The sequence below is a fragment of the Sylvia atricapilla genome, chromosome 1, assembly GCF_009819655.1.
Source record: "Sylvia atricapilla isolate bSylAtr1 chromosome 1, bSylAtr1.pri, whole genome shotgun sequence".
Taxonomy (NCBI): Eukaryota; Metazoa; Chordata; class Aves; order Passeriformes; family Sylviidae; genus Sylvia; species Sylvia atricapilla.
In genome coordinates this window covers 52,019,470-52,034,187 of record NC_089140.1, presented here as the reverse complement: position 1 = coordinate 52,034,187, position 14,718 = coordinate 52,019,470, and the positions used below count along the sequence as shown (strand labels likewise).

General features: G+C 38.6%; 1 protein-coding gene across 5 annotated transcripts in view; it reads right to left on the bottom strand.

The window, feature by feature from the left end:
• The window catches only part of TPK1 (thiamin pyrophosphokinase 1), a 300,992-nt gene that overhangs the window by 20,940 nt on the left and 265,334 nt on the right, over window positions 1–14,718 (bottom strand). The window contains exon 8 of one of the 5 annotated variants that reach the window (XM_066322599.1): window positions 221–276. The exons of the other annotated variants lie outside the window; for them this stretch is intronic. Within the exon in view, the coding sequence (XP_066178696.1) occupies window positions 221–276 (56 nt within the window). The remainder of the gene's footprint in view (window positions 1–220; window positions 277–14,718) is intronic. 5 annotated transcript variants of the gene reach the window in all.

Genomic DNA, 14,718 nt, shown 5'->3' with positions numbered 1-14,718 from the left:
ACATAAGTTCAGTTTTGTGTTTGTAACGCCTTTCTTAAGTCAGAATTTTAACTGGCTAAAGGCTTGTTGTTCCATTTCATTAGTGGAAGAGTGAAAGCTCAGTTCTCTCATCCCTCTTTCCAATGAGGCAGCAGGCTGAAATTAAAATTAAATCTGTAGCTTCCAAGACTAGAAGCTATCTAAGGAACCACCTCATAATAAAGCAGATGAGTAGTTATAACTCCAAAGGTTGATCAGGCTGAATGGGCTCTGACTGACTCCTTTTCTTCCCTAACTCTGAAAAGTGGCAACAAAAGCCCCCAGTGAGCAGGTGAATTTGCCCCACTATACACTGGGAAGGACAGTGAAAGGCTGCCAGAGCTGTGATTGAAGGTTTAGCTATACCAGTTCAGCCCAAGAGGTACTGGGGTTTTTGTTGTCATCTTTCCCTCTGCCCCTATTTGTCATTCCATGTCATTAGAGCTTATTTCCTCACTAAAGGTGAGTTTGCTAGCAAGAGAGGGAAAGTGCTGGGTGACAGACTTGCCACATATAATGATAAATAGATGTGATTTTCATTCTGATTTGCAAAAGGAGATGCAGTGTTTGCACCCAATTCTGAAGAATGTAAAGATTTTTTTTTACCCTGAATATTTAGCAATACTTTTCTTGAAAGCTTGTTGCAATTCTTTTTCTGTTTTCTCATTAATTCTCTTCCATAGTCACTACACCTACCCTCAGCCCTCCAGTTTGAAACAGTATCATGTAGCCCCAATAAATACACCAGTTTTTACCAACAAATGGATGAAGTATTCAGAGAGAATAAACTAGAGTTGCAAGGATTTAACACTGGCCACTAAATACTGCAGAATAAGCACAAGATCCTAGAAAGATGCCAGCCATCGTAGATGAGACAGATTTATGATATACGTGGAGTGCAAACTCCCCCTTCCTTCCTAACACCACAACTTTTCTAGTGGCAAGGGAAACACAGCAGCTGTTTCATCTCCTTGCAGCTCCAAGAAGCAACCTGAAGAGCTTTATTCATTTAGAGTTGTAAAACAACACACAGTGAAAGGCCATACTTGCATTGGTCTCCATCACTCATCCACTATGAAATCTTCACTGGCAGGAAGCAACTGCAACACTTTCTAGTAGGGGCTTCCAGTGGCTGCTTCAAGGCTCAGCAATGCCATAAGAGGAAAGTAACATTTAATTTTACTTTTTTATTGGTGAGTGGGAGGGATGGGAACGTAACAAATGACCCCTGACATAAGGCATTTCATGGAGAATTGACCAGTTGGGATTAATGGCGCATGGCTGAATCCAGGCTATAATATTTTTCAGCCATTAATTTTCAGGAAATGTTTTAATTCTCAGCCATTATTACTTAAATAAAAACATATATATTGTATATATGGTCAAATCAAATTACGGCTAGAATTTTGTAAAGCACAGATAAGGGTGTAAATTTCCTGTGTTATTAAGGCTTTTCCTTTTATGCTCAGATAACTATAGTTTGGTAGTGGGAATGACTGTTATACAGGCTCAAGGAAAACACCCTTGGCTTTGTCCTTGTGTAAAATGATCATGGGATTAGAAGCTGGGATAACTAATTAAAAAAAAATCATCATCAATTACCTCAATTTCTCTGTTATGATCATGAGGAAAAGCAGTGTACATATACTCACAGATGTTCACTGTAATTACACTCAATGATACGTATATTTATCACACAAAAATATATACAGTACCTCAAACATGTGGAAGGTACTGTAGCATTTTTGCAGCGAATTTGGGCTGAATATATTCATTATGCACATGAAAGCTGTAATTGCATAGTGCAGATCATCCTAAAGAAAGGCTAATAAAACTTTCTTATCACACATATACTCTCCTGTTTTTGCTGCACACTGCAAGAGCACCAATTTATGAAAAGGAATTTAGCGAGATTTTATGGAAGCTATTGCTTGCAAGACTGAGTCTGTAGTTCAGCTGCCATCAGTGAGGCCATACAGTGATTTGAGGAGAAAAAAGACTATCACCAATAAAATTTTAGAAGCCTTTATAAATGACTGAAAATAGGTTTTTTATACAAGTGCCTTGACTTGAAAATGTCATGGTAAGGACTGGACCCATGACACGTATACAGTCCAGTAAAGTTAGTATTAATGGATTATTTTACCAATAGAGAGAAGGAATTTATGTGCTTACAAAGCATCTGTGTAGGGCCAAGGATGATCCGCAGACACCTTATTTTAAAATCTCGAATGCTTTTTATGCTCTCATCTGGATATGTTTTACCTTTATGAGATGATCTGTTTTCCTTCCAGAGAGCCAGGCACAGTGTCCCTCAGGCTAGATCCTTAGGAGTGGCCTTACTGAGGACACAAGAGAGGGTGGACTGATTTTGAGGTGACAAAGCTCAGGAAGGAGCGGTCAAGCTTCAGTCACCCAGCAGCAACGGGGGACTAACACCATCCCGTGTCTTTGATGAGCAGCAGGGCTGGACATCAAGCCCCAGTGTGTCCCTCAGCACCTGGGGCTGACAGGACCTCTGCAGTGGATGCCAGTCACTCCAATACCCCTGGATGGGAAGTACTGGGTTCTCCATTATTTTTACAATGCCACTTGCAGAAAATGAAGGACATTCTAAATCTGGAAGGACACCATGGAAGGACAAATACCAATCTTATTTACACTGAAAATGTGCATTATTTCATGTCAGTTTGTGGGCATGCAGTCCCTGGCCCTGCCCCTCACCTTTCTGCATCAGTGCTGAGCTCCCTTGCACTTCAATATGGTGTCCTTGAGGTGCTCTGACCATTCCTCTTTCCTCACACACCCAGCTTTTGATCTTCCCGTTGTCTCTTGTGGGGGCTGGCAAGCTCTTGCTTCATCCAGTTACCATATTCAGCTACCTCACACTCCCTTTCCCATACCAGGAAGTACTTTGTCTTTTAGCAAAAAAACAATACGAATCTTCCAAGTTACTCAGCACCTGCAGTTTGTCAAGTGAGAAGGAAATCTGCCCAAAGCATCAGCAGACAGGGCTGTTCTAGAAAGAGTTTCAGCTTTCCAAATAGTTTGCTGTTCCTAATGTCTTCCACAATGGTCTGCTTCATGCCTTGTTAGTTCTGTGGATTGCAGAAAGACTTCCAAGCAGCATGACATTAAATGCTCTAAAAGATGACAAAGCCAGGACAGGGCCCAGTGTAATGTGAGCGTTATATGAGCACACAGTCAGTGAAATAATGACTTACTGCACTTCATGGGCACATTTGAAACAAAGGAAAATTAAGCTTCCATGTTCTGATTCACCCTGTCTTCTTCAGTCTTGTACTTAATGTAGTCTCTGATATGCAAACCACTTTTATCAAGTCTCAAGAGATTATTCTGGCAGGTACTAATGACTGAGCTAAAAAAAAAAAAATCAGGTTTGATTAGGCCCTAATGCTGAAGAGATGCATCTTCAGCTCTAAATTTGTGTTTCCTGGCATTTATTGCCCATTTCCTGTGAACACATACAGCTGACAAAAAAAGAGTGCTTTGTAAGGACACAACTCTGGACAAAATTTACTCTCAAATCCTGCCCATGTGTACTCTGGGAATCCAATGCACCACAACTAAGAAGGCAGCCGAGATCTTCTTTCCTTTTTCACTCTTTGTAATGAAATGAACCTTCTTTACCACACTGCATTAGCCCATAAGAGAATCAGAAAGCAAATATTAATTTCTGCCATAAAAGTAATGAGCAGATGTAGCAAATATTTTATGTTGTAATTGCTGTAATCAATACTATAAAAGTTGGTGAAAAATGCACCACTACCTTAAAATGTATTGAAACCTGTAATGAAGTTTAATAATAAATATAATGTTTAATTCACCAAATGGATGGAGCATAAAAGATCATCCACTGTGAAAAATACAATTCAAACATTCTTAGAGCCCTAGAATAATACAAAACCAATAGAGAATAAAAGTATATTTATATGCCACAGATTGAAGTTCTTTCCTGAGTAGAGAAAAGGCAGGAAGGAAAACACCATGAGGTGATATTGCCATGTTCCCTATGTGTACAAACTACTTAGAAAACAATTAGGAAGACGATTCATACTTTGTTTTTTTCCACCCACAAACCAGTATGTCTTATCAGCATTACAAAGAAAGCATCACCTAGGAGACAGAGGAAGCAGCAATGCTATTTAAATTAATACTCCTTTTAAATTTTTAAAAGGAAACTGTTTTCCCTAGCTGTGACCCTTAGCTAATGCAAATCCACTTGCTTCTATTGCTTCATTCTCCTTGCTTTATTTTGCTATGTTACTCAGTATATTCAATTCTTTTTGCAAGACTGAGAGCCTTTAGAAGCAGGTATTATGCATATCCTATATGTTCACAGAATGCTTCTTTGAGCCTTGTTTATAGCTTCTAAACAAGCTTCAAAGCCTTGTTTACAGTCACAGCAATGACTGAAAAATGAAATTTCATCAGCTCAGAAATACAACCCATGAGATGCAAGACAAGATAGGTATCCAAGTAGATAGTTTGATTTTAGAAGTAAGAATCCAATATTTCCAAAAAAACTTAAGTAGTTTTTTTTAGTAATTTGTGCTACACCTAAACAAATTAAGGATGGATTAAGGGTGATATTTCCAAGGGGTGATGGATATCTTTATCTGTGGTGGTTGTTAAACATGATTAGCAGAGGGAATTTGTTAAGCATTTCTGAAAAATCAGAACACTTAGTACAAGGCTTAATTTTGGCCTTTAAACATTTTGGTCACAGTGGCATAAAAATGCAGTTAGGGGAAAAATACCTAATACCTTTTTCAATTTAAAACCACTGTACTATTATTCTCCATCTCACCCAAAACTATTCCAACTTCCTTATGCACATGAAAAATAACATCCCACACTGAGAAGCAATTACCAGCTCCCATGTGATGAGTCCCTTATGCTTGTAATGAATATGTTTTAGCTTAACAGCAAAACAAATCTGAAATTAATAAGCATTTTGTTACACTTTCTTTGTTGTACAAAGAAAACCCACCAGGCAGCCAAAGAAGAGCTATATCAACATATTTTCTCATAGTTTCCAAAGCTTTTTGGTCTAGGTTATAAAATAAAGATGGTGGAGGAAAAGAATTGCTCATAAGACTTTGAATAGTATGATGATGTTGAAATAATTAGCTACTCGTTAATACAATGCTGAAGTGATTTTTCCCATGTCAGTCCTCACATACATGGATTTTGCATACATGTATACAAGATATGAAAGTATGTCACAAAATAAACCAAAAGAACCATTAACAGCATCATCTAGTGACATTCAACTGTTGCTGTTGAGAATTATTTGCCTCCTTTTTTACTTTTACATTAAAGTATGACTTTAAACACTTGTGCAGGAACTATTTTTTTCTCCTGTTTCCTGCCTCTTTGATACCGATTCAGACCTTCAGAATTCTGTGAGTGGTTCTGTGGAATATTCTGGATCTGACTATGTACTGTATTTATTTCAGTAGTGATGATGTTTTTGCCCAACATAGCTTAAGTTGTGGTGATGCTTGTGGTGATTCAGCCCTGGTGTCTGAAATGCTTTGAAATCTCACAAGCTGAGAAACAGCACAAACTTACTTGCTCTTGGTATTCAGGCCTTTAGTTCACCCCTGACTGAACAGGCACTGTGGGAGAGCATTTTGATTGGGAAAGAGAAATTTTGGGCCAAAACCCTACAGTGAGATGTGGTCTCCAGAAAGGTTAACAAGTTCTTCAGAACAGCAAAGACATATGCCAGTAGCACTGTGATCCACTTAGCTCTGAGCCATACCAAAAAACCCCAAATTTTTGCTCCTTCTCCTTCCTGATGCCTTTCATCACTCTTTATGTAGGAAAGTAAATAGCTGATGCTAGCCCAGCACCTGGCCAGTCATTGCCCTGTTCATAAATCAGAATAAAGTAAACATCACTTTCTCCACAGTGTAATCAGGACACAAGTTCCCAACGTACGGTACTTTCAGCTGTCAGCTTTCCGTATTTATCTTGTCTTTTGGAAATCAATCCTATGCAACATGAACATGGAAAGGTGGAAATGAAGAAGAGAAATTTGCACAGTATCACTCCTCAAGTTTTCTTACCTTGTAAATCCATAAGGCACCTTTCATGCTTATGTAATGAGCATGTTATAAATAAAAAAAAAGAGAAAGAAATCACCTCTGAAAAGTAAAATCAACAACAAATCTAACACTTTCCCCCTAGTAAATGCTAGAAAAATGCAAGGAAAAGAGATCTCTCCCTCTTAAATATTTTAAGGCAATATATTTATGGGAGCATAACTCATTGAGTATGCTTCCAGTATCAAAGACAATAAAAAGTTTTCCTTAAAACTCAAGATATACTGGAAAAGAAACAACAAAAAACTATTTATGGGAAACCAAAGGGTTTCATGGAATCAGACCTGTATAAATAAAGCCATTGTACTAGGCCATTGTATTACTGAGTATTAACTCAGTTGCAGCTTTGGCTGTAACTGACATATAATTGTTAAAGCAATCTATTTTCAAAGATGGCTTGCATCAGTCATGACAGGCTATTTACTTCCAAATGCTGAAACTTATGCTTCAGCTTCCTTTTATGTGACTCAAAGAAGATTTGGAGATAAGCAAAGGAAGGACATCAGGACTTCAACCTGTGTCAAGAGACAAAAATGTGTATATATTTTATAAAACTTTGATAAACTCTTTAATACTGTTTTAGCTTTTACTTGCACTATGACCTAGCACCTCACAAACAAGCACAATGCAAATGCATTCAAATAATGAAACTTCCTCTAAATAGTTCCAAGAGTAAATACTAATAAAATTTTCTTCAAACATCTAATTTGATGTCTAAATAAGAATTCCAGAATCGCACAGAATAGCCCCAGCACTGCCTTGCACCACAGGGGAACCAAGTTGCCTAACTTTAAGCCTTTAAATCATACCTAAACTGGAAGCATAAAGTGATTCAAAACAGGTAGTGGAGAGGCCCAAAAAGAGGTTTCTGGATGACACCTCTAAGCCACTGATGATTCACTGCTCATGACCTTCTTGCAGATCATGGACCATGAGCACATGGAAATGGAAAGCCCAACAACAGCGACACAGAGAGGTGTAAATAATTGCAGTGTGCATCTTGAAAGTGAAGTAATTCCCTTAATAACCTTTAAACAGGCCTGAAACCTGTATTCCCAAGAAGGATAGGCCAGCAGTGAAGAGGAGGGTGTTTCCTTTCTCTACTGCAGCTCACATTTCTCAGTCCAAGAGAATTCAGCTCAGTGTCATCCAGAGGGGCAAATTTCTAGTGGATCAGACCTCAAAATACCTTATGGTAAGATATACCAGTTGATATTTGCTCTTGCCACCTCACTTGCAGATGCTGTGGAGTGGAAAAACGAAGAGACAGCCAAAACACAAGTGAAGTTTAAATGAGACTGGTGAATCATGACTGCAATAACCAGCTCACCTGGGGCATGTCTCCTATGTGTCGGCAGGAGCTCAATCAAAGGAGTCTGGTGTAAATGATGTGATTTTAGGGTGAATGGCTTAAGCTAACCCAACCTGGCATGTGAACATTTTGTGTTGATCAAAACCCGAAAAAAAAATCGAAACAAAATGAAAATTCAACCGGTCAGGCTTTGAGTAGTGGCAGTCTCTGACATTTAGATCCGAGCACTGCAGGCAGACATCTCTTTTCAGGTATAGGCCTGTCTCCAAATCAGATGCTCATTTCACCTGCTTGGCACAGCAGGCCTTTAAATTGACTGTCCCTTACTTCCCCTGGACAGGAAAATAAATCAGGTTAGCTCAGCCCAACAACTGAAACTGCTTAAGCTGCCTGGCCTGCAGCAGTTCAGGAACTGTTCTGTGCCCTGCTCTGACACCACGGAGTGGATGGAGAGGCAAGTCCCATAGAGGAGGATGAGGGAGTAATGAAGCACCTCTCCCACTGTCAGGTCCACAGCCTCAGGAAAATGCAAGGATCTACATTAAGGGCCTGTTGTGCTTATCCATCATGATGGGACAACCTCAAGACTTCTCCTTCCTTGCTTGCATTTGGAGCCTGGGTAAAACAGATCAGCCTTAATTCCCATGCACACAGTCCAGGTAAATGCTTAAAGCCCACAGACAACCTTCAGTCAAAACCTCTTCTTTTCCAACAAAACACAGAAGCACAAAAGCAAGAAGCTCCAATTAAGCAGGCTGCTCCATATCCCTTATGATAGGTGAGTAATAGAGAGACCCTGGGCTACCATGTATGAACCACTTAACTAATCCTGGTCTAAAGGGTACTAATTATGCACAGAAGGTTTTAAAATTAGTCCTCATTGACAAAATGAGTAGCATATTTCCTGCAACAAACAGTCTGTCAATGCTTTCACATTCACAACAGACTACCTGAGTTGCTCTTACACTTCCCATCTTTTCTCCCTTACCCTCAATCTATAGCTCATGGAGCTGTGGCTCTGCTTGGGTTAATGGACTCCATTTTCAGCCATCTTCTCACTTGCCAGGCAGAACTGAGCTACATCTTACAAAAATTAAACAGCTTTCCTTTGTTTGTAAAAGCTTACACAGGATGCTACAACAGCTACAATATTAAAACCTAAAATAAATAAATGTAAGCAGTTCCTAGCATAGTAAATATGACATTACTTTTCATGTAACTCAAGGATTGAAAAGGACAACCCCCCCCCCACCCCCAAAAAGGTGATAGAACAAAACAGTCACTACACCTTGGTGAAAGTGAAGTTACTTACACTAAAACCTAAAGCAATATTTGTACCCTTTGTCCTGGGTGGTCAGCAAGCAGTAATTATTTGTTCATTAGCTGCTTGGATCACCATAAGCTGGTGATGTGATCAGAAATGGCTGGGGAGTAGACAAAAATTTTTCTCCCAAGAAATCAATTTGGCTGCTTCAAGAAAACATGATTAATGTTTTCTTGGGATGCTGCCTGCACTGGAAGGGCAGCTATGTCTTTAGGCATCATTAATATAGAGTGCACTCCTGCTATAAAACTCTCTCAGGTAAAGCCAGCTATGATAGAATTACTGACCTGTCAAACTTCACCAATTTGCTTTCTAACACTGAGACCATGCAAACCATGTGAGTGCTTACCAAAGCTGCTGTTTCTCACTCCTCCTGCCTGGCAAGGCCACCTGCCCACTGACAGGCATGGGGAGGTGGACAGAGTTTTTCTTTCTTCTGCATATGTGCATAAAGGTGTGGAAACTTGGACAATCACTTAGGTGGTGAACACACCCTTACATGAGACACTTAAACTGTTCCTGGATGAGGGAGATATTTCGGTTCACTGCATTTATCATAGAAATCTACTGCTTTGGAAATGGGCCATTTGAATAGTTTTAGAAAAGTTTTTTTTTTTTTATATATATATTTCTATGGGTCTTCTTTTATTGAAAGCCTACCTAATGGCATGAAAGTATACATTTACACTTCCTTAGTCACCAAGACATATACTAACACTATACCTTGAAATGTTAGGATCTGCATGTGCATTTTTACGTATGCAAATATCCACTTATATATAATGTAAGTGATCCTAGAACATAGCATTAGGCTTTTTTTGTGTTAAAACAGAAAACCCCCGAAAATACAGACCTCACAGCTTTTCCTCATGAGAAAAGACATTGTAGATGCCTATGGAAAAGTTTCCTACTACTACAAAATAGGACAATTTATTCTCAAGATGTCAACTGAGCAATAAAGCACAAGTAACCATAAAGTATTCAGAAACTTTTCTGCAGTATGCTGTACTTCTTTATCCAAGATATTTTTATGTGTGTGCAAATGAGCACATACATTATCTGACTTGTCATTAGCTTATCTAAATCTTGACATGAAGTATAAATTGTTAATGATGTGCAACTGAGAAATGTCAAAAGTATATAGCAGGGCCAAAACTCAGCACTAAAAGGTAAACAGGAAAACTTTCCATGGCATCTTCTTTCTTGCTATAAAAATGCTTAGTATGACCAGTTAAGCACTTCACACAATACTAAACTGATTAGAGTAAAAAAATAGAGGTGAAAGAGTAGAAAAATCCTTCTTTTGCAACAATACTTAGGGGAAAAATAAAATTCCTAAAATGAATCCTGGAATCGTCAGTCCTAATTCTTCTTTAATGACAGAAACCTTCAGATTCCCATGTGTTTAGCACTACTGTTGGCAACTGATCACTAAGCAGGATAATTGCACTCTAGTGCCATCCTTGACTTTACACTGCATTTGGATACACTGGTCTGTTTCAAACAAGGGTTTCTTGCTTGTTATTTATCTTTTTAGTCAACTGCAGGAGGAAGGGTCTAATTCTTAAGCATTGTTACATATTTATACCCCAAGATTTGAAGAACACTTGCTAAAGGCCTGGAGTTTGACAGGGCTTACACATCTAATGAAAAAAATAAGAAAACTGTACTCTGTAATACCAAGGTATATCCCAGGGAAAAAGGAAGGAGAGTGGAAGGGATACTGCCTAGCTTTTTTCTTGTGACCCATTCAGATGTCAGAGGCTCTGAGATAAACAGGAAGATGTTGGTTTCCACTTTATGTAGATGATGTATAAGCAGGAGAGTGTTCTGTTCCTCTAGAGAAGGGAGGGGTCATCACACATCTCCCTGCACCAGACACATAGGATATACAGTGAGCACAGATGCTCTTGAGGTGTTGCAGTTTAAACACTGCCTCTTCCTCAAGGGTGCATAAAATCAATGTCAAGCTCATCCTGGCTTCTAGTAGTTACAATATAAACCCAAAGGTATCCTACTGAAGTGAAACGAGTCATTTATGATTTATATCTGCTAAAGCAAAGCAAAGTAAAATACAGTAACCTCTGTAGCCCACAGCTCATGTACTCCTTGTAAATATGTGCGACTCTGAAAGCTTATCCAACCTCTTTGTCTGAGGAAATATTTACTTTGTGAACTGCATGTTTCAAAGTCACATTTCACATCCAGCACATATTCACACTGAAGTGTGTACATTAGCAACTCTTGCCCCACCAGTCTCCTACCTGCAGCATCGACTCCCCAGCTAGCAAAGCTGCTCTGCCTCCTTAAGACTTTTAGGCTTTGTATCATTTTTATAGCTCAGTCCTCTCTGAGGTTTAACATACTGTAGAAGCTCATGCAGAACATCAGCTACTTTTTAACCGAGAAAGACATATTTCACATGAGCAGTTTTCATTTGGTTTGCAGGAATGCTGGTTTGTAGAGTGCACAGATAGCCCATGACATGACGTGTTGTGTCCTCAGCTATAGGCCACTGCTATTACTGCTGAAAAAGTTGCTCAGGAATACTTCACAAAAAAAATGCCTCTTTTACTCGTTCAAGGTTTCCTAGAGCACTCTGGTCCTCACTGGAGAAACAGGAAAGCAAGAGCACAAACAATGGGGCTGAACAACCAAACTAGGCAGCATCAAGCCATCATAAGAATATGTGGAATATGAAAACAGTAGCAGAAATAGAGACTTTCAAATGCCAAAGTTTGATGGCCTGGAGGGTAAGTTAAATCAGAACCAAATTTCTGCATTAAGGGAAAACAACAAAAAACTTGTAAAGAATGTTGTATTTGGAAAACCTGCTAAATCAGCAAGTTAGGGTCTGTCAGATGATTGCTACACATAACACCAGTAATTAACCTCCAGATATTAAACTTCCTTTTTGCTTTTACTGGATTCAAACACAGAAATGTGCAGTGCATTTTTCCTACTTCCTCCAAGGATGTGGACATGCTCAAGAAATTAGATATAGTCAAAGGACCAGTTTAGGGCACAACATTTCATTTTAACTTAAAACTCGAATTTTGGAGTTTTAGGGATAGATTTTCCAAGCAAGCATGTAAGAACAGGAAATTTCCAAGGTATCATGCAAACAAAAGAGAAAAAAAAAATTACATGCTGAAGAATACAGTGACATCTATTAATCCTGACCAGAAATCAGGACCTTCGTATTACCTAAGTAAAGTAAGGATTCTTTTTGGTCCAAGAAACCTAAGAAACTTGAAACTACAACTATGGCAAATGACTAAAATTTCCAAGGCCTCCAAGGACCCTGAGGATGTGCCAAAGCATAGAATACAACAGGAGTCATGCATGTTCCAGTCATCCCTTTAAAATGACTCCAAAAGTCATTTGAGTCTCCAAAATAGTCCAGTTAATAGCAGTGGTATTTCCAAAAAATGATTGAGAACATGTTGCTCTCAGGAAGGAAAGGAGCTGACACCATCAGTAGTACTGGTGGTTCAGAAATAGAAAAGCTTGATATTATACAGGATATGATGCCTAATAACAGCTTTTGTTTTTTAAATAATAAAATTCCTAGAGAGACTAAGTTTCAGGGAAGAGGAACAAATCACTCTCTTAACTTTAAACTAACTTTGAGGGCCATTCCTCACCTCCCTAAGGAGGTGGAGCATGGCACCAAATAGTGTTTCCAGCAAAGCTGAAAATGGGAAAGGTGCTAACAGTCAGATTGCTAAATTAATTGTTCTAGTGCTCACTCTCATTATGCCCTGGATTGAAACAAACAAACCAAAAGAACTTACCAAAAACAGAAGAAACAATTCCAACACAGAAATTATTCTAAGGAAGAAAAGGAGTTTAAAAAAATTCGGGATAATCAAGGGTCGGTCCCCTCCACATTTTTCATGCAAATTATATAATTATATTTTCAACCTTTATCATAGATTTCCATGTTCAAAACTTCTGAATTCTGGAACAGATTTTAAAAAGATTGACAGCTTTAATAGCTATTCAAAATGATGAACAGCACCGAACCCGGAACAGAGGGGAGTCTAAGCAGGGCTGCTATTATGCTTGAGCAATTAATTGACCTTCTGTTCTATAAAAAAGTATCAGAAATTCAGAGGAATGAAGTTCGCATTATCTTGTTGGATATTCTTGTCTTTTGCAAGAGTGATCTTTAAAATTTATTAAAAAGGCTCTTGATTAAATGATCTGATTTACACGCAGTAAAAAACCATAGAAAAGCAAGTGCTGTATATAGGCTAGCATGCAAATGCCAGAAGTGCACTCATTTTTCAGTTTTTTTGAGTTGCACCAATTAGTAATAAAACACTTTAGTAAACAAGCAATTTGCATTAAGAAAACATTAGGAAAGTGTTTTTCAGCACAGTAATGGTCATCTTTAGAGTTCATCAGATGTGTGAGATGGCAACCGTTCCCCAAGCAGCCAATTTTAAATTCTGCTGAGGACAGGAGAAGGAAACAGTTTGACCTTGGAAAAATCTCTAAATAAAGTACGGACTTACAAACATGCACATTTGCATCTGCAATGAAAATTCTCTGACTGTACAAAGAAATAAGAATGATGGCTTATTTTGCCATCTTATTGCCACTCTTTTTTTTTTTTTTTTTTTCAGAAAAAATAAGAAGTATTTTTCCTGAAAAAAATACTCACCCAGGAGAGGAAATGCAGGTGAGATTCATCTGAATCAATGTAAACACACCCACAATGCCCTAAGGCTGTAACTGTACAGGGAGCGTGACTCATCTTAGGCTAAACTTGCGAAGTAAATCAAATAAATGATACTTTCAAACTGCTCACTCATGTTCTGAGCATAAAAGGAGCAACTGTGAGTTGCTAGCTGCAGAAGTACAATGTTTGGCAAAATGAATCATAGCATGGGTATCTACATTTTCTTAACAGCACCACTGAGGACAGACGATTTGTCCCTTAATCGCCTGTCCCTTCTCCCCTTGCAAATGTTATATTTCCTGCATATTTTCCCAGTTATATTTCAAGAGAAATGCAATAGCTTTACAAGTCTGAAATTGCTACATCAAAACTGTTTGTAATGGGTTATGTATGGATGGATAGATGGATCTCTGGATCCTGTGCTGTGAAGTCAAGGATGCAATAGTATTCCACCTGAGTATACATATATCATAAAAATGTCTAAAATATTGTTAAAAGCAGCCCGCAATATTTTGAGTAACATAAACTACAGCTGATGATTTACATTCATCCAAACAGCTACTGATGGTTTAGGATCTGTATATTAATAAGCTTTTCATGAAAAGAGTGACCTCAGTTCCCAAAGAGCCCCTTTGTGTCTCCTGCACTAGAAATTACAGGCTTCTCCATTGGAAATGTCATTTCCACTTGTTCGCTCCATTGCCTATCTAGAAGAAGTCCACAAGGAGTATTGTGGGATCAATGCTATGCCAAGGAAGAACTAAATCAACCTCCAACTCTGCTGTTACTCTAGGAGCTCATCTGAAATGCAAGGAGTTAAAAGTCAGATTAATATCATACAAATGAAAGGAGAGCGATTACAATAAATGTGACATTTGAGAAATTGTATGCTAAACAAATAGAGAAGGAAACAGAAGGGAGGCCAAGATCATCTGCTGACTCTCATGTGCACGTACATTGAACTCCCAACAAAACACTTTCATCCTAATTCTGCAGCAAGGCTGTCAGCTAATTCTCCACCAGACTCCCTACTCTCCTTTTTCCTAACCTCCTCTGGTTGCACAATATCCTAGGGTGACTATGATGTTTGTATTCCCAATTGTCTGCTCTGTGTATGCTGTATGTTGTGTTCTGTACCTTCAAGACTGGTTCTGAGAGTGAAGCAGGGAAAGAAGAAGCACGCAGTTTATTTGAAAAAACAACATTCACTCCCCTGCATTTTTTTTCTTCTCTTCCTCAG